At 42.9% G+C, this 18283-nt stretch overlaps 1 protein-coding gene across 1 annotated transcript in view; it reads right to left on the reverse strand.

Moving 5' to 3' along the window:
* Window positions 1–18069, reverse strand: part of LOC108802331 (sodium/calcium exchanger 3-like) — a 30501-nt gene extending 12432 nt beyond the window's left edge. The window contains exons 1-2 of the mRNA XM_018574193.1: window positions 17943–18069; window positions 14743–14842 (exon numbers count right to left, since the gene is read on the reverse strand). Coding sequence (XP_018429695.1) covers window positions 14743–14842; window positions 17943–18065 — 223 coding nt within the window. The 5' untranslated portion in view covers window positions 18066–18069. The remainder of the gene's footprint in view (window positions 1–14742; window positions 14843–17942) is intronic.
* Between the last annotated feature and the right edge of the window lie 214 nt (window positions 18070–18283).

The raw sequence follows: 18283 nt of genomic DNA on the forward strand, positions 1-18283 counted from the left end.
GTTCAAAACAAACCAAGCCATAAACAGAAGGAGATGAATGGTATACCATAGTCTCTATGCGCCCCCCGCATATCCTTACCTCTCCTTGTGGTCGCCATCCTCGCGATCAAGGGCGTCTGATCCGGGATGGGCGATGTGGCTCCGTGAAGAATGGAGGGAGGTCAGTACACAATCTCCTTCCGCTCTCCTCCCCGGTCTATGAATGCAGAAAGTGATGTTTACTACATCACTTCTGCATTCCTCCGGTACAGAAACCAAGAGAATCTGATTAAGCAGATCTGTGCTTCATCAGCTTCTCTGGGGGTCCCTAGGTGGCATTAAGGGTCTTAGAGACCCATGATGTCTCCATAAAGATTCGTATTCCCCCTATGTGATAACAATAAAGTTAAGTGTAAAAAAAAAAATTGGTCACAAAATAAATAAAATTTACACTCACACACACAACCCCCCCACAAAAATGTTTTAAAGTCCCCCAACCCCACATAGAAGCGCAAAAGTGCGCCTACACGCAAAAACGACGATTGCGCCAATTACGCAGCACTTGTTACATATCACCACGGATGTTGCAGTGAGAGCAATAATTTTAGGGCCATCAATCACCGATAACACTAAACTGATGAGCAGCAAAATCTTTTAAAGCATCGCCTATGGCCAATTTTGGGTTTGGTAGTTTTTTGCGATTTCACAGGCGCGCACAATTTTAAGGCTTCACATGTTTGGTGTCAATTTACCCGACGTCAATTTACCCATTGCACTCCTGACCGCTTATCCATAATAAGAATGGTTGGGTGCATCGGCAGTCGACGGGTGGCTACCGTCCAGTAATACAAAAAAGTATGGACACTGGCACTCCAAAGGTAGAAGTATGTCTATTTATTGACTACGTGCAAGATATGCTCATTGCGATGAGCATGTCTTGCACGTGCGTCATTAAACAGACCTACTTTTACCTTTGGAGTGCCGGTGTCCATACTTTTTTTATTATTATTTGCCCGACGTGACCCCCATCTTTTACCAAAAAATTGGGTAATAATAAATGTTTCCTAACATAATAAAGGGACATAATTTTAAGATTGTAATGTAGGCTATCACTGTTCAGTATTATATATGCATACATGCATTGTGCATTTATGGTATACATGCTTTTAAGATTTCAATGTAGGCTATCACTGTTCAGTATTATATATGCATTTGTGCATTGTGCGTTTATGGTATACATGCATACATTGAAATCTTAAATTTATATAGATTTAGGTTATCACTGTTCATCATATTATATAATTTAATTTGCACCAGTTCAGATATTTGTAGTTCCATTCGATTTTATCTGAGGGACTCCTGTATGGGAGGATCCTTTTTAATTACTATGGTTGAGCTGTGGGTATTTGTCTGTATTGGAATCTCATTATCAATTAAGGATGATCTCTGATTTTACCTTTTATAAAGGCAAAGTTAGTGATACTCAACAAGCACACCGCCCCGACGAAGTCCTATGACGAAACGCGTAGACGAGCGGGTGTACGCTGAGATCACTAAGCCCCAGTCTTTACGTAGAAATCAGTGCGGTGTTTATATGCGATTTGTTTCTTGACTCTTGCGAGTATTTTTAACCTTTTAAATAAAGCTTTTTATTGGACATACTGCACTATGAATGTCCCTATTTATTCCCTTTTGAGCTATTTTTGGTCGCTTTCTGGACCTCCCTTGCATGACATGTTTAGTATCTTGAATATAGCTGGGTAAAATTTTAACCAAAGGTTGTAAAAAAAAGTCCACAACATTACTGAGAGGCTCACAAAAGGGACCCAATACAACCAAATACTACCTGTTGGGGGGTGGTCCTGCTTATAAACTTTAGGAAGATGGTGAAAAATAGAGAATTTCTGTGAATCAGGTACCAATTTATCTAAAAATTTATCCTCAAAGAGTCCCAGAGACCTATCCTCCCCTACCAGGTCTTCCAACTCTCTTATATTGCACTGTGGTGTCAATCCTTAATTTAGAATAGGTATTGCTATCATTCAATTGTCTATAGCAGTGGTCCCCAACCCCCGGGCCGCGGGACCGGTACTGGTCCGTGGATCAAATGGTACCGGGCCGCCCAAGGAACATTAAATTATTTCCATTTTATTTACTGTGGTGTATTTCTCTCGGGTTTGTCCGACTTTCCAGGACGAGAGGTTAACCGGGAGCTGAGAGACGTCACCTAAAGCCGCACCAATACCGCGCATGCGCAAAATATCGTGATATCGGGGCGGTTTTAGGTGACGTCTGGAGCTGAGTGGCTGCAAGCGGCAGTGGCGTTGTAGCTTTGGTAAAGAGAAGATGTGTATCGCTCTTCTCTCTGTTCACCAGTACTTTCTCATGCTTAACAGTGCTTGGTGTACGTGTATATTGTGTTTGCTCAAATTTAACCCACAAATTAGCAAAAATTAGTACGAAACAGACGTCGTTAGAAAGTTTCCTTGGGAAAAAGAAAAGGCCCAGTGAAGAGACAGAAGAAGGGCCTTCAACATCAAAGAAACATGTAACTTTTAACAGACAATACCATGAGTCCTACTTGAAATATGGATTTATCGGGACAGGTGATTCCCACACACCAAAACCGCTCTGCATAGTTTGCGGCGACCAGCTCTCTAATGAGGCAATGAAACCTTCAAAACTGCTTCGCCACTTGAACGACAATTTTACCGCGGGCCAGCGGGACAATTATCAAACGTTGACCGGTCCGCTGCGATAAAAAGGTTGGGGAGCACTGGTCTATAGGCTTCACTCTCATAATCAGCAGTGTTCAAAATCACCTCTGCTCCACCTTTATCAGCATTTTTTATTACAATATCTGTGTTGTTCTTTAAAGATACCAAATGCCGTTCTCTCTACTCTACTCAAATTATACTGGGGTCTCTGGGTATTATTCTTGATTTCCTCTGCTAACAAAACTAGATCTCTCTCTACCAACTTCTGAAAGAGGTCTAACTGATCCCCTCTATCTTGTCTATCAAGGTCTTGTCTTAATGAAAAATTCTACTCTGGGGGGTTGTGGAATCGTGCTTCTAATGTGGAAACGATCTATATCTCCACTGACTGTGCTCAAATCTTGTAAAGTGCAGAAATCTTGAAATCCCATATCCATAATGGGCATATCCAAATATTGTTTAGAAGCATGTGATAAACTCTGTATGCTATCCCAATCTTTATGTTTTTTGTTGCTTCAGATCCTTATATGCATCTCTATTACTGTAAAACAAATTTTTCTGTAAACAAAGTGAGCAGGGCCGCCGTCAGGGGGGTACGGCTGACACTCAAGTAAGGGGCCCGGCAGCCTCAGGGGCCCGCAAACCTTACCTGGGTGACGGCCGTACAGGTGACTGAAGGAGGAAGGAAGCCGGGGCCCGCACTCTCCAGCGAGCCTTCGGTGTGCCCCGTGTCCATTGCACATTAGGTTTTTAAAGATGGCCGCCGCGAGTAGCGGCGGCCATCTTTAAACCTGACAAGTGCCCACATCCCATTTAATATATTGCCGAAACGGCAATATATTAAATGATGCAGATCATACTGATCGCTCCCTCGTGGGGCCTCTGCTAACATGCAGGGAGCGATTAGTATGGTCTGCACCAGCCAAAGTGCAGAGCACACTGATTCTTCACTGAAGCCCAAGGATGCAGCCCCCCTTCCTGCAAAACAGGTAAGCAGGAGAGGGGGACATTTTTTAATTAGTTGTGAGAGTGTGTTTTATTGTGTGTTTTTTAATGAGTGTGTGTGAGTTTTTTTTAATTAAGCTATGTGTGTGTTTTTTAATGAGTGTGGGATATGTGTGTGATATGTAGTTCATTACGTGTGTGTGTGTTTTTTTTAACCATGATTGCTGTTTAAATACAAGCAATCACTTGTACAATACGGCGCCGTGTCCCCCTCTGCAGCCGCCGGTGCTGCCGTCAGCTTCCCGGGCTGATCTGTCCCTCGTGTGAGCCGGGACCGGTGTGGAGGGTCTCCCCTGACAGATCGGAGGAGAGATCAGCAGCTTCTAGCCATGGACCTCTCCTCCAATCACTGGACATCAGAAGTGAGGTGCATTTCATCACTTCTGGTGTCACTGGGAACATTCTCTGGCTCCTAGAGCCAGAAGAAGAAGCGGGTGAAGCAGTTTTCGGCTTCATCAGCTTCTTTGGGGTCCCTAGGTGACACTAGGGGTCTGAAAGACCCCTGATGTCTCCATAAAGAGGACCTGTCACATTATATTTGCTATTACATAGGGGACTTGTTATCCCCCTATGCGATAGCAATAAAGCTGAGTGTGAAAAGAAAATGACACCCCCTTCCTGTCCCGGCCATTTTTCAGCTTTAAAGCTTTCATTTGGTGGTGTTTAATATTTACTATATTAAAAGGAGAACTATGGGGTTAGGACTTTTCCCCATAGTTCTCAGAAGGGTAACGGGAGGACACAAACTAGCATCCTCCCGTTACCCAAAGCTCAGTATACCGCAAGCTGCAGCTCGCAGTATACTGAGACGCCGCAGCTGAAACGGATCCCAACAATTATGTATGGATCCACCCAGCTGCGTGATTGACAGCTGGCTCTGCCTATGTAGAGGCAGGGCCAGCTGTACCCGCCCCCTCCCCCCATCCGTTCCGCCAGTCAGCGCTGGAAGATCGGACAGGGGAGAGGTAGAATCCAGGGGAGAGGGAGAATCCAGTCACTCCCCTGTCACTTCTCTCTGCAGTGACAGGATCGAGAAGTGAGCGAACGCCGATATGTGTTCGCTCACTTCCCGAAGTGAGCTCACAACCATTTTTTCTGGCAGTGGACGCAGCCACTTTATACAGAAATACTATATAAGAACACATGAAACAAATTATAGTAAAACGCTCAATAGAATTATTCAACATCAATCACAGCCACCCCTACCGAGTGCGTATTAGGTGCATATGTGACTGGGTGTCAAAAGATGTTGTTATCCACCAACATTCACATCCACTTCGTATCTATACAAATAATACGCTCATGGTCGTCGAACATGGATCGGCAAGGTCGTTCTAGTAGTTTAGAGGTGAATGGGAGTAAGGAGGTCTGGAATTATTGAGGTTGGTAGGATCCAGTGAAGGTTTTTTGGGTATTGGGGTGACTAGTGCATGTTTGAGTGGGGTAGGAAAGATTCCAGTAGAGAGGGAAAGATTGAAAATGTGGGTAAGAGAGTCTAGGATAGAGCAAGAGGGTGACCGAAGTAGTTTTGAGGGAACAGGTTCCAGGGGGCAAGTGGTGAGGGGAGGGTCAGAGAAGCTTAGTAACCTCCTCTGTGGTGACAGGGTCAAAAGAGGAAAGTAACAAGTGTGATGGAGGATCAGGTACTATAATAAAAGGGGCAGTTGATTGGACAGTGGCGATCTGATCTCGAATGGTATCTATTTTGTTTTTGAAATGAATGGCAATGTCCTGGGCAGTGAGTAAGTTAGTGGGTGGTGGTGGAGGACATAGTAGAGACTTGAAGGTAGAAAAGAGTTGACGAGGTCTGGATGAGAGTGTGTTAATGAGAGTGACAAAATAAGTTTATTTGGCAGCACGGAGGGAGGAGTTATATTTTATCAGGGCAGCTTTGTACAGGGTAAAGTCTTGCAGAGACCTAGTTTTCCGCCACTGTCGCTCAAGAGTGCGGCTTTGTCTTTTTTGATGTTTGGTAACTTCGGTTTGCCAGGGTTGTAGCGGGCGTGGTCTAAGTCTGCGTGTTGTGAGGGGACACAGTGTGCCTTGTAGGGGGAGTCAGTGTTGCGGACAGGATGATTGTGAAACTGACCAGGTTGTGGTCTGAGAGTGGGAAAGGGGTGTTGGAGAGGTTGCAAGGAGTGGATAGGTGGGAGAAATCAAGATCAAGTGTGTTACCATCAAAGTGAGTAGGAGTCTGTGTCAATTGAATTAGATCAAAAGAAGAGGTTAGGTTAAGAAATTGAGTGGGAGCCAGGGAGTTAATGTTAGTAGCTATGTTAAAGTCACCAAGAATGATAGTGGGTATTTCTGAGGAGAGAAAGTAGGGTAGCCAGGCAGAGAAGTCATCAAGAAAGCGAGATACTGGTCCGGGGGGGGCGGTATATAACCACAATCCTCAGAGAAATTGGAGAGAATAGGCGAATGCAGTGGGTTTCAAAAGAGGAGAGGGATAGAGAGGGAGGTGAAGGCAGAATTTGAAAAGTGCATTGCGGGGATAGGAGGATTCCCACTCCACCTCCTTTCTGTCCATTGGGTCTGGGTGAGGGCGTCCAATGGAGGCCACCATAGGAGAGGGCAGTAGGGGAGGCAGAGTCGGATTCCTGAAGAAAGGTTTCAGTGACAGCAAGCATGTTAAAGGTATTGGAGATGAGAAGATCATGGACAGCGGTGAGTTTATTACAGACAGAACGGGCATTCCAGAGGGCACAAGAGAAGGAGGGCCTGGTTATAGGAAGCAGGGGAATAGAAATCAGGTTGTGTGGATGAAGGCTGCTGCCAGAGGAAAGGCAGTGCTGGTTAGGAGGGTGAGTATTAGAAAAAAGAGGGCCCGGATTGGGAGAGATAAGTAAGATGAGAGGGAGTTTTGTACGGGTGAACATGCCTCAGTGTCCTGGAGGTAACTCTAGCATGTGGATTCAGAATGAGCAGGAAATGATGAGTGCAGTAATAGGGAGAGGGCAGGAGAGAGGGTGAAATATATATATATTGTGTGGTGGAGAGGGGGGGGGTAAAGAAAAAACAATTTTAGAAGAGAGGCCCAAATAGTGAGAAGTAGAGGTAGAGAATTCATGTTGAGATTTCGAGATCAGACAGAAGCAAAAAAGCCTCTAGGGACTGAGAAGGGCAGCACCTGTATGGGATAGAGCAGTCTAGGCAGGACATTCTTTTTTATGACATTACACCTACCCATCTACGAGAATGCCAAATGCGACCAGTCCTGGAGGTCAGATTTTATACTCTGGAGTAGGGGAGAAAGTTCAGAGAATAGGTGCAGGCCAGGTTGTGCAGAAGTTGAATGCCCAGGTATTTAATCGAGGTCGGGGACCATGTAAATGGGAAATTGCTGCGTAGGCGCTGCATGTGAGAAGTAGGCTAAGTGAGGTTCAGGGCCTCCGACTTTTGGCCATTGACATGAGAGTTTGATAATTCACCATATCGTGCAAATTCAGTGAGCAGATTAGGGATGGACACGTCCGGCGACGTCAAGAAGAGCAGGTTATCTGTGTACGCAGCCACCTTATGGCAGTGGGCATCAACCTCCAGACGCTTAATGTTCAGATTGGAATGGATCGTCCGGAGTAGGGGTTCTAAAGTGATGACAAAAATCAGTGGGGACAGCAGGAAACCCTGACAGTGTGCCGTTGGAGATAGAAAACGCCTCTGACAGTGACACTGGGCTGAAGCCTGGTCGAAGGCCGTGAATACAGGGACATCGGCCAGGATGACATGTGCGGGCCTAAATCCAGGTGTTCCAAGGTAAGACTCATAAAGGACCAGTCTACCCTGTGAAAGGCCTTCTCTGCATCCATCAATAATAAAAAGCCTGGGATCGCCTTTGACAGGGCAGAGTGGAGATTCAAGGCACGGGTGGTGTTATCCCTAGCCTCACGGGTTGGAATGAAACCAGCCTGGTCGTGGTGTATTATATCCATGACATACATTGACAACATTTTGGAGAACAATTTGGTGTTGACATTCAGGAGGGAAATTGGACAGTAGCTCGGGCACACCATGGGGTCCTTTCCCGTTTTCGGAATTAACGCCATATGGGCAGAGAGAGAAGCAGCAGCTAACTCACTTGTACCTCGGACCGAATTAAGGGCTTGAACAAAATGGAAGAATAGGGGCATATTGCTTAGGGTGAAAATGTCAGGGCCGGGCGCCTTACCCGAGTTTGTCTGTTTCAAGGCAACCTCCTATTCTAGTTCCATGATCGGACGTTCCAGTATTTCAACAACCTCGATAGGGTGGGTAAGCCAGAGGAAGCTAAATATGGCCGAATACGGGAAAGATGCTGCAAAACCATCTCTAAGTACAGAAGTTCTCTGTGATAGAGAGAGAGGTACAACAGGGAACCCAAAGGCGATTTCATAACCAGGACAAAGGTTTTAGATCTCTGTTGACGGTGTGCATGAGCCATGGAACTGCTACATTGGTTGGTGTCCTCATAAAAGTGTCGCCGGCATTTAGCCAACATCGCTTTAACTCATTGCAGGCAAAGAGAGCACAAGGAGTCTCTTAGCAGAGATAGTTAGGCAAACAAAGCCGGGTCAAAGTCACATTTATGTCGAGTTTCTAGCAGATGAATTTGCGCCAGTAAGGAGGTAATCTGTTGAAGGCGTTGACGTTTGACCCGAGAGCCCAGCTCGATCAGAGTATCCCTAATATAGGCCTTACGAACTTCCCATATCGAGTATGGGGAGCAGTCCGAGGCAGAATTCAAAGCAAAGTATGTACGCAGGCGTATTCAATTTTAGCCGATAGAGCCTGGTCCTGCATTAAAGTCTAGTTCAAACGCCAATGCCCCGGCCGCATCTCCAAAAAAAGCCCACATCCTGTATGATTGTAATTGGGGTATGATCAGATATAGAGATGTTACCTACGGTTGATTGAGAGACCAGGGGTAGATTGGAGTGATGAACAAAAAAGTAATCAATGCGCGTGTACTCCCGAATTAATCCAATATGTGCAAGCTGCCTGTGAAGTTCATGTAACACCATAACCTGTTTTTCCGGGATGTTCAAACCCTTCACATTCAAGGAGAGAAGGCAATAGGGAGGCATTGTGGTTTTACCGTGGAAGAGTAGAACAGAAAGAAGAGGAGAGAAAGAAAGAAGAAAAGAAAGAAGAGAGAGGGAGGGGGGAAGGAGTGGAGGGGTGGGGAAGGGAACTGGAAAGATAAGGAGAAGGAAGAAAGGGGGAAGGGAGGGTATAAAGAGAAGCAAAACTAAAAAGGGAACCAAAATTCAACCCCCCCCCCCCCAACCCCCAAGCCGTACCAGACGGATCTGAGGAGGGAAAGCTATTGGGGGTACAGAGTGTAGACAGGTCTCGGTATGACACTCCAATATCGGTATGAATGAAACAGTAGGAAAACAGTTCCACTGACAGGGCAGCAGGAAAACCCCATTTCCTAAAGGGACAGAAAAACATTATATCAGGGCAGGGGCGAGACTCCCCCTTGATGGAAACATCCCCTGCAAGGGCAGGCCTAAGAGTAAGATCATATAACAGCAAGGCAGGTCCCGGTATCACTAACAATCGTGTGACTCCCCCTCGGCAGGCGAAATTCCATAACCAAGAGCCAATCAGCACAGAAGGGGACAAACCTCCAGAAATAAAGTAACTTAAAATAAAACTTAAAACGTCTCTTCTCCCTTGTTGTCCCCCTCTCAGAAAGAGGGGAGCCAAGGTTCATGGCAACCACAATAGTATGAAAAGCAATGTAGTTAAACCATTCCATGGATTGCAATGACAGCGGCACAGTAATGTACAATCATGTGACTCTCCCTCGGCAGGCGAAATTCCATAACCAAGAACACAGAAGGGAGCAAACCAAAAATTAAAATATTTTTCAAACATCGGATTGTCCCCTAATTAAAGAAATCCCTTTCTCAGAGCTGGTTCAGTAAACAGGTATAACATGTAATTTAATCAAAAGAATGAATATTTAATCATAAAGAAACGAATATGAACAAAACAATACATCCACAACAAGACATTTAAAATCAATTAAAAAACTTGCCTTGAACAAACAGTAGTTGAAGTAACACGAAGGATCTGCAAGCCAACTAATGTGGCAAAGACCTGATTAAAGCAGATACATGCACTGTATTACATATACGGATACAAAGTATCCAAAGTTACTCACAGCTCATACGGCTCGGGGAGAGACAGTCCTGCTCGAATCCCACAGTGCTGGATGGTTGGATAATTTTTCACTTCAGGTTAGTGTGTCCGGTGGCTGTGATTAGGACCCAGAGAGAGTGGTATGTTGGTAGGGCTGAAACGATGTAAGCGCCCTCCCCTCTCCCCTTGCTTGGGACTCTCACTAACCCGCGGACTTCGATTTCAAAATGCAAAATATATGTGCGGCCGCACAATAAACAACATACCCCTCTCTCTGGGTCCTAATCACAGCCACCGGACACACTAACCTGAAGTGAAAAATTATCCAACCATCCAGCACTGTGGGATTCGAGCAGGACTGTCTCTCCCCGAGCCGTATGAGCTGTGAGTAACTTTGGATACTTTGTATCCGTATATGTAATACAGTGCATGTATCTGCTTTAATCAGGTCTTTGCCACATTAGTTGGCTTGCAGATCCTTCGTGTTACTTCAACTACTGTTTGTTCAAGGGAAGTTTTTTAATTGATTTTAAATGTCTTGTTGTGGATGTATTGTATTGTTCATATTCGTTTCTTTATGATTAAATATTCATTCTTTTGATTAAATTACATGTTATACCTGTTTACTGAACCAGCTCTGAGAAAGGGATTTCTTTAATTAGGGGACAATCCGATGTTTGAAAAGTTTTGTTGAAACCCTGGAGATTGGTATATTATATATTAGCAGTGTTTTGGCGTAACTCCCAATGTTCCCCTGTTTGCTGTACAAAAATTAAAATAACTGAAATTAAAAACAACTCTTTTCTTTTGTTGTCCCCCTTTCCGAAAGAGGGGGGCCAATGTTCATGGCAACAACAATAGTATGGAAAGCAATGCATTTCAACCAGTCCATGGATTGCAATGAAAGTGGCACAGTAATGTACAACTGTGCTACTCCCCTTCGGCAGGCAAAATACCATTGCCGATAGCCAGTCAACACAGAAGGGGATAAGCCTAAAGAAACAAAGTAACTTAAAATAAAAACGTCTCTCTTCTCTTGTTGTCCCCCTTTCCGAAAGAGGGGGGCCAAGGTTCATGGCAACTACAATAGTACGTAAAGCAATGCATTTCAACCAGTCCATGGATTGTAATGAAAGTGGCACAGTAATCTACAATCGTGTGACTCCCCCTCGCCAGGCGAAATACCATAACCGAGAGCCAGCAAACGCAGAAGGGAAAAAACCTTAAACAATAAAATAACTTAAAAGAAATAGAAAAAAAGTCTCTTCTCTTTTGTTGTCCCCTCTTCCGAAAAAGGGGAGCCAAGGCAGAACGGGCGAACTGGGATCCAGTCACTCACGGTCACCCACGAGTAACATAAAAAGGCAGTCGAACAGTCATGTCGAGGAGGGGAGCAGTGATGCAGCACTGTCCCCAGCACCTACCAGTGTAGGAAACTCAATCGATGACAGCGGAGTGAAAAATAAAAAAAGGACCGTAGGTTTTCGGGTCCCCAGGCCCGTCTTGCGGCAGTGCAGGAAGAGCGAGATCTAGAGCGAGGAGGACGATGAGGCCCCGGCTTCGGGCGAGTGACATCCGAGAGGTATTCAAGCTAGTCCCCAAGTGAGGATATCTCTACATTCAGAAGGCCACCCAGGCCCGGGACGTCCTTTGGTGAACGAAGCGTGTAGGAGGCTTCCACCTGGCGAACGACCAGGTGGAATGGGTATCCCCAGCAGTATGTCGCCCCTGCACAAGGATTTGGTCCAGAAGTAGGCGAAGGAGCGTCCTGCATCTGAGGGTGTTACGAAAAAGATCCGGAAGTCTGCGTATCCAGGCAGCCCGGAGAATGTCCTCTTTCATAGTGAAATAATGCACCCGGCAGACCACGTCTCGCGATCGAGGGGAGTTCAAATTGCGGGGACTGGCGGCACGATATACCCGGTCAAGGAGGATATTAGCTGGGGCAGTGCCCTCGAGTAGAGGCAAAGACAGCCTGTACCATAGCGAGGAGATTAGGAGCATTGGTGGCCTCTGGGATACCATGGAGGCGCAGGTTGTTCCGCCGTACTCTATCCTCCTTGTGCAGTTGAAGTTAGACATGTGCGATTCGTTCCATTCCGAATCGAAATTCAGACATTCAGATGTATCCAAATTACAGAAATGATGAATGCATCGTTGCAGCAAAGTAACATTAGAGGAACACATTTTTTTTTTTATATATGACTAGTATTATGACACCTCGGCTCACAGACCCAAATGGCATTCGGAAGCTCACGAATGCTATGCGGTATTTGACAGTAGATGTCATTTTGCGGCGAGGTTTTGTCGGGATCGGATGGTCGTCGTAGGCTGGACTTTTTTTATTTCGGCGTGTGTCATGTATCGTGATTGATGCTGGATTACATCAATTACCCCTTACTTATTCACAAGGGGGGGCGGCATCTGGGTGCCCCCATAATTAAAGGGGTACTCCAAAGCTAATAAGTCCCCTTGCCCACAGACCCCCACAACCAACGGGTCAGGGTTGTGGGGAAGAAGCCCTTGTCCTCATCGGCATGGGGACACCCTCCCAATGCTGAAGGGCACGTGGCCTGGTAAGGCGCAGGGAGGGGGGGTGGCGCTAGATCGACCCCCCCTTTCCTCCTCTGCCAGACCTGTGCTTGGATCAAGGGTCTGGTATAAATGATAGGGGGACCCAAGGTTTCCCCCCATTTTTGGAGGCTAGGGTTCCCCTTTAAAATTCCTACCAGACCTAACAGGCCTGGTATGGCTTATGGGAGGAACCCCATGCACTTTTTTTGTTTTAACTTGGGGGGTCCCTCCTAATATTCCTACCAGACCTAAAGTGTCTTTTTTTTTCTCTTATGCAGACTGTTAAAAAATATTTTTTTTCCTCTAACGTCACTTTGCTGCAACGAAATTTCGCCCACAAACGAAATTTGGTGCAGACTACGGCTAACACATTTCGTCCGAATCCCGAAACGAATTGATTTTCGGACCCGAATCCCGAAAAGCGAAATAATGCAAAATACGAATGAAAATGAAACTAAACACATTTTTTGCTGGTGCACATGTCTAGTTGAAGTGCCGCGAACCGGAGATCAGGCCACGAAGCCGCGGTCTCGAGTGCAGAGACCCTCCAGCGTGGAGCAGGAAGCTGAAACATTCGCCACATTGGAAACCAAGTCCCAAACTTCCCTTTTCACTTCTTGGAGGTCTTTACGTAGCACAGCTTCAACATGAGTAACCAAGGCCTCAAAGTCTCTGTTGGTACTTCAACAGGGCTCACATCCCCTCAAGAACATCCAAAGGTAAGTCACATCCCAACTCCCAATCCACATCATGAGGATCCGAGTCAAAAAGCCCTGGAGAGTGCGGTCCAGCAGGGGAGGCACTAAGAGATGGGGAGCCTGTCTGCTTGCTCTACGAGGAGAGGCACGTGCAGAGGAGGTGGGCACCATCTTTGACCAATCGCGATACAGGGAGGCACAGGGTGTAAAGAAGTGCTGTGAAGAGGCATTTGAAGTTGATTTTTTAGTTCCCCCATCCTTCTGTTGCCTGGACATACCGGAACCGGGAGTAAAACAGGCAAAAGTCTTTGAAAAAAGTGCAACAGGTACGCTGAAGCCGCGGAGCTCTCTAGCTGAGCACCCCATGCTCCCATGTCCAGGACATGCCCCCTAGGGATGATTTAAACTCTATTTTTTTTTTAAAGTATTATCAATAAAGATTTGTGTTTGTTTTTAATATAGAACATAGGGAGGCGAGTTAGTATACATAAAACTAGGTGTGAGCTTTTCTGAGACTTATGTTCTCTTTTTGCAAATGCATTTTTTTATTATATGTTATGCACTAATGCATCTGCATGGAGACTCACTCACACGCTAGTGTTAATTTAGTTTGGTTTTATAACATCTTTGTACAGATTGTATCTATTTCCTTATCTATAGTATACCATTCATCTCCTTCTGTTATGGCTTGGTTTGTTTTGAACTTGTTACATTGGATTGTATAGGTCTATGCAGTTTTATTACAATATGGCATTTATGCATGTATGAATCCCATGTGTGACATAAACGAATATGCCTCTGGGATTATTATCTGTAATGTAGTAATTTTTGCAAGCTATCAATGTTCTCTGAAACGATTCTTAAAAAAATAATACTTTAGTTTGTTTTTCACTCTAGTACAGCAAAGTACATAGGGGTTTTTTTTTGCAGAAGTTAAAATACATTAAAAAGAACAAATTATTTAAAATTGGATGCTCCCTTGTGATTTTTCAGTTAATTTTCAACTTCCAGAAGCTTTTGCAAATTATGCAGGTAGACATCAAATAGCAAATGCCAGGTAATCCTGATTGTGCAATTCAAACTGCTAAGAAAGTTAGCTAATTAAAACAGCACATTCCTCGCCTTGTTCACGGTGATGAGATAAATTCATGTGGTTTCCCTTTCCCACCAACCTATTTTAAATAGAAGCAACTTCGCCACTTTGCCAGAAAGTATGGAAACTTATAGCAATTATCAGAGCCAGAAAAACCCCTTCAGGCTGAGCTTCTTGAGTAATCATGGTTTTTCCAACGTACAATTATACCTTATTATATGTTGAATCCTTTGTGCCTTTTATATAATTGAAGTTGCCACTTAAAAACTGTTTAACATTTTTAATTTTCAAACTGTGAAATGTCTCCTAAAGGCTTTGCTTGATACAACTGGTGACATGTACAATTTAAAAAGAGGTCCTTTCAGGTAAATACATAGAAGAGAAAGTCATGTATACCTGGTCCCAAAGCAATTTAGCTTTTATGCTAGTAAGTGACTTGGAAACTAACCGTTAAAGTGGATATTAACATACACACATGCTCATAAATAGTTTGGGAAACTGTGGATATTATTGTACTAAACAATAATTAAAGATGTTTTTTTCTTACCAGCACTGACAGTGATTGCTTCCATGAACTGATCCCTCCATGAATGAGTTCCTACTACCAAGGCAAGGTTAGTCTTCTTTATAAGTTTGTCTACTGTGCTCTTCCCAGAAACAATTATAAAAGAAAAAAGTTACCCTAATGTTAACATGTTTTATTTAAAATATACATAATGATGTAGTTCACAATATGTCAAAAAATGCAATTGAGGATAATTCAACATAATAATGACAAAATCACATATAATAAAATAACATTTATTATTAAAAGGTATCATGATCCACATAAGAATAAAAATTAATTATATATACCCACTAGTATCCATGATCAAACAGCATAGAACCTCCTTGGACTCTGTACATTGCACATGATACAATAAACTTATTTTAACATCAATTTCCTTATAATAAATATTTGATAATTTTGTAAATAGTCATAATCAAAGTATAATATTCTGTTAGTCTGTACTATGTCCAGCCTTCTACGCATTTCGCCGAAGCTTCATCAGGAAGTTGGAGGTAACATAAATACCACAAGTGGGACATTAGTGGTGAGTGGATCTGCACTGCCGGGAGCCATCCCCAGAAACAGTCAAAGACAACAGAGAGGATAGAGAGAAAGCGACGGCGATCAGATATGAGAAGCGCAAGCGTATCTGCCTCAGGATACACGTAAAAACGCCAACATCCTTGATCGATCCCAGCCATAGCGGTCCCAGCTGCATACGTCACACACCGACGACAGACAATATGTGTTAATGTGGCGGGAATTTTAACAGAGAGAGGGGAGATGTGGCTGGGATCGATCGAGGAAGCTGGCATTTTGACGTGTATCCTGAGTCAGATATTGCGCTTCTCATATCTGATCACCGCCGCTTTCTCTCTATCCTCTCTGTAGTCCTTTCCTGTTTCTGGGGATGGCTCCCTGGCAGTGCAGATCCACTCACCACTAATGTCCCACTTATGGTATTTATGTTACCTCCAACTTCCTGATGAAGCTTTGGCAAAACGCGTAGAAAGCAGTACAGACTTACAGAATATTATACTTTGATTATGTCTATTTACAAAATCATCTAATATTTATTATAAGGAAATTGATGTTAAAATAAGTTTATTGTATCAATCATGTTCGTATCATGTACAATGCACAGAGTCCAGGGAGGTTCTATGCTGTTTGATCATGGATACTAGTGGGTATATATAATTCATTTTTATTCTTATGTGGATAATGATACCTTTTAATAATAAATGTTATTTTATTATAAGTGATTTTGTCATTATTATGTTGCATTATCCTCAATTGCATTTTTTTACACCTTAAAAGCCCCATCTATTTATATTTTTTATTGTATACCTATATTAGGGGTGTGGTGTCCTTGTTCCTGTGGTGATTCAAAACATTTTGTATTAGTTCACAATATGGTTTGTCTCTTGGAAGCTGAAGCAGACTGGTATATGGATGCAATCACAGCTTAACATAGATATACGACACACTGATTTAAAACAGTTAAAAAGCATATCTTTTTGCTCACACAGCAATGTACTTTCATTTAAACCACAATATATATTTATATATCAGAATAAATTATTGTAAATAAAGCTCAAATCTATTCACAATGTTTAATTTTGTTTAGAAAGGGTTAAAGCCTCAGTCAGGTTTATTGTTGTCTTTGTCCTTTTTACTATGAAAGGAAGTAATACAAAATCTCTTTAATAAGGACACAGACAAAACCACATTTTTAGAGTGGTGGGAAAGGGTTAGAACTCCTGACAGGGTTTTATTCTTTAACAATTATTCATATTACTGTCTGTGGCTTTCTGCCCCAATGACAACAGTAGGCTCCATTCTTGTACGGGTATCACAGGCACATGAAGTGACAGAAAAGAACTAGGGATTCACGGAAATTGCGGCAGCCGAAACATATCGTCCGAAAATGGCACTTTTGGCAAAATGTTGACGGTGTTCCCAATTATGAATGAATGGGAAGTGCTCTACATCACTTTCTGTTCATTCATGATTGTAAATATAGTAAACATACTATGTCCACAAGTTATGAATGATCAGGAACACTCAGTATAGAGGATTCCTGTTCATTATAACAGGGGCTGCAGAAAAAGAGATTGTGTCCTCAAACTCTTTTTCTATTTTATAAAGGGAAATATCAGGAGTCTGTTTAGACCTCTAATATTTCCCCAGAGCCCCCGACAGCAAAGTAAAAAAAAGAAAGGAAAAAAAATATATATAAATATAATATATATAAATTAAATATTTATACAAATTAAAAAGTTTAGAAAAATTTTTTTTTTTTGGTTTTGGCCTGATTTATATTTTTTTCCCATGCTATCCATAACTAATACATTTATTTGCAGTTAGGCTTTAAGGGGAATGTATTTTGTAACTACAGTATTTTCTTATGAACCAAAATATAAATGGTATTTTATTTCTTGTTGGTAACGTAAATCCAAAGTATCACATTTTCATATTCATCACTTGTAGCAAGTAGCTGACTACTGCAAATGTACTGGTATGCTATGGATAGCTTGTGTTTGTGAATAGCCCTCAACAGATGGCTATTAAATAACTGTCAATCACAGATGATTGGATGGGAGGACCCCTTCTTGCAGATATGGATTGACATAAATTTTTAATCAGACAGAGATATTCAACTAGTTAAAATACAGCAGCGGGCTTTCTTACTCGAAAGCCTTGCATGGTAAAGATTATTTACAAGTAATGAAACAATGGTCATACTTAACACTTAAAAAAAAATAACCATACACATTATAGTTTTCTGTTTAAACAGTATATTAAAAAAAAAGTTTGAGGTGAGGTAAGTAATACGGAAACATCTGTTGTTCACCAATTTGTTTGTGAATCTGAGCATTTTGGGTCAAGTCTGGTTTGCTTAAATTGTATTAACTGTACTTAGCCCAAATTCACTGAAACTAGGGTAAGTAACTAGAATACGCATAGGTATATTTTTTATATTTAAAGTGAATCTGTGGAAATAAAAATATGTGATGCCGGCTAATGGGCTGTCGCACTGATCACAACCTAGTAAATCGCTGACAACAAGACTGAAAATCCAGAACACTTGTTCCAAGTGTGTGATTCACTAGGTAGTGAAGTCAGAATGAGGATTAATGTCAAAGCCTGCCACTTCACTGGTACCCATTAAATCTCCATAATGAGAATGCTCATACTTTAAACTCATAGGACTCCTCAATGACGACCTCAAGTTTTGGGTGCTCTCCCAAAATAGGTTTGCCCATCTCAGCTATTCTTCTGGCTTCTTCTTCCTCCATAGAGAGTTTCCTTTCTGCCATATCAGCAGCTAAAACAGAAGAAAGCAGTGTTTTATAGTAAGAACGTAGGTTATATCAAAAAAGATTCCAAATATGTATCGAAAACACTTGATACAACATCCTGAAAATAACTGATTTAGTTAACATTAAAATCCAGGCATTCACATTGCCTTCACTGTTCATTTCAGGATTTATACATCTTTATTTAGTCCCAAAACACAGCCCCCCCCTCCCCCACT

This window comes from Nanorana parkeri, unplaced genomic scaffold (genome assembly GCF_000935625.1).
Source record: "Nanorana parkeri isolate BGI_ZX_2015 unplaced genomic scaffold, ASM93562v1 scaffold2799, whole genome shotgun sequence".
NCBI lineage: Eukaryota > Metazoa > Chordata > Amphibia > Anura > Dicroglossidae > Nanorana > Nanorana parkeri.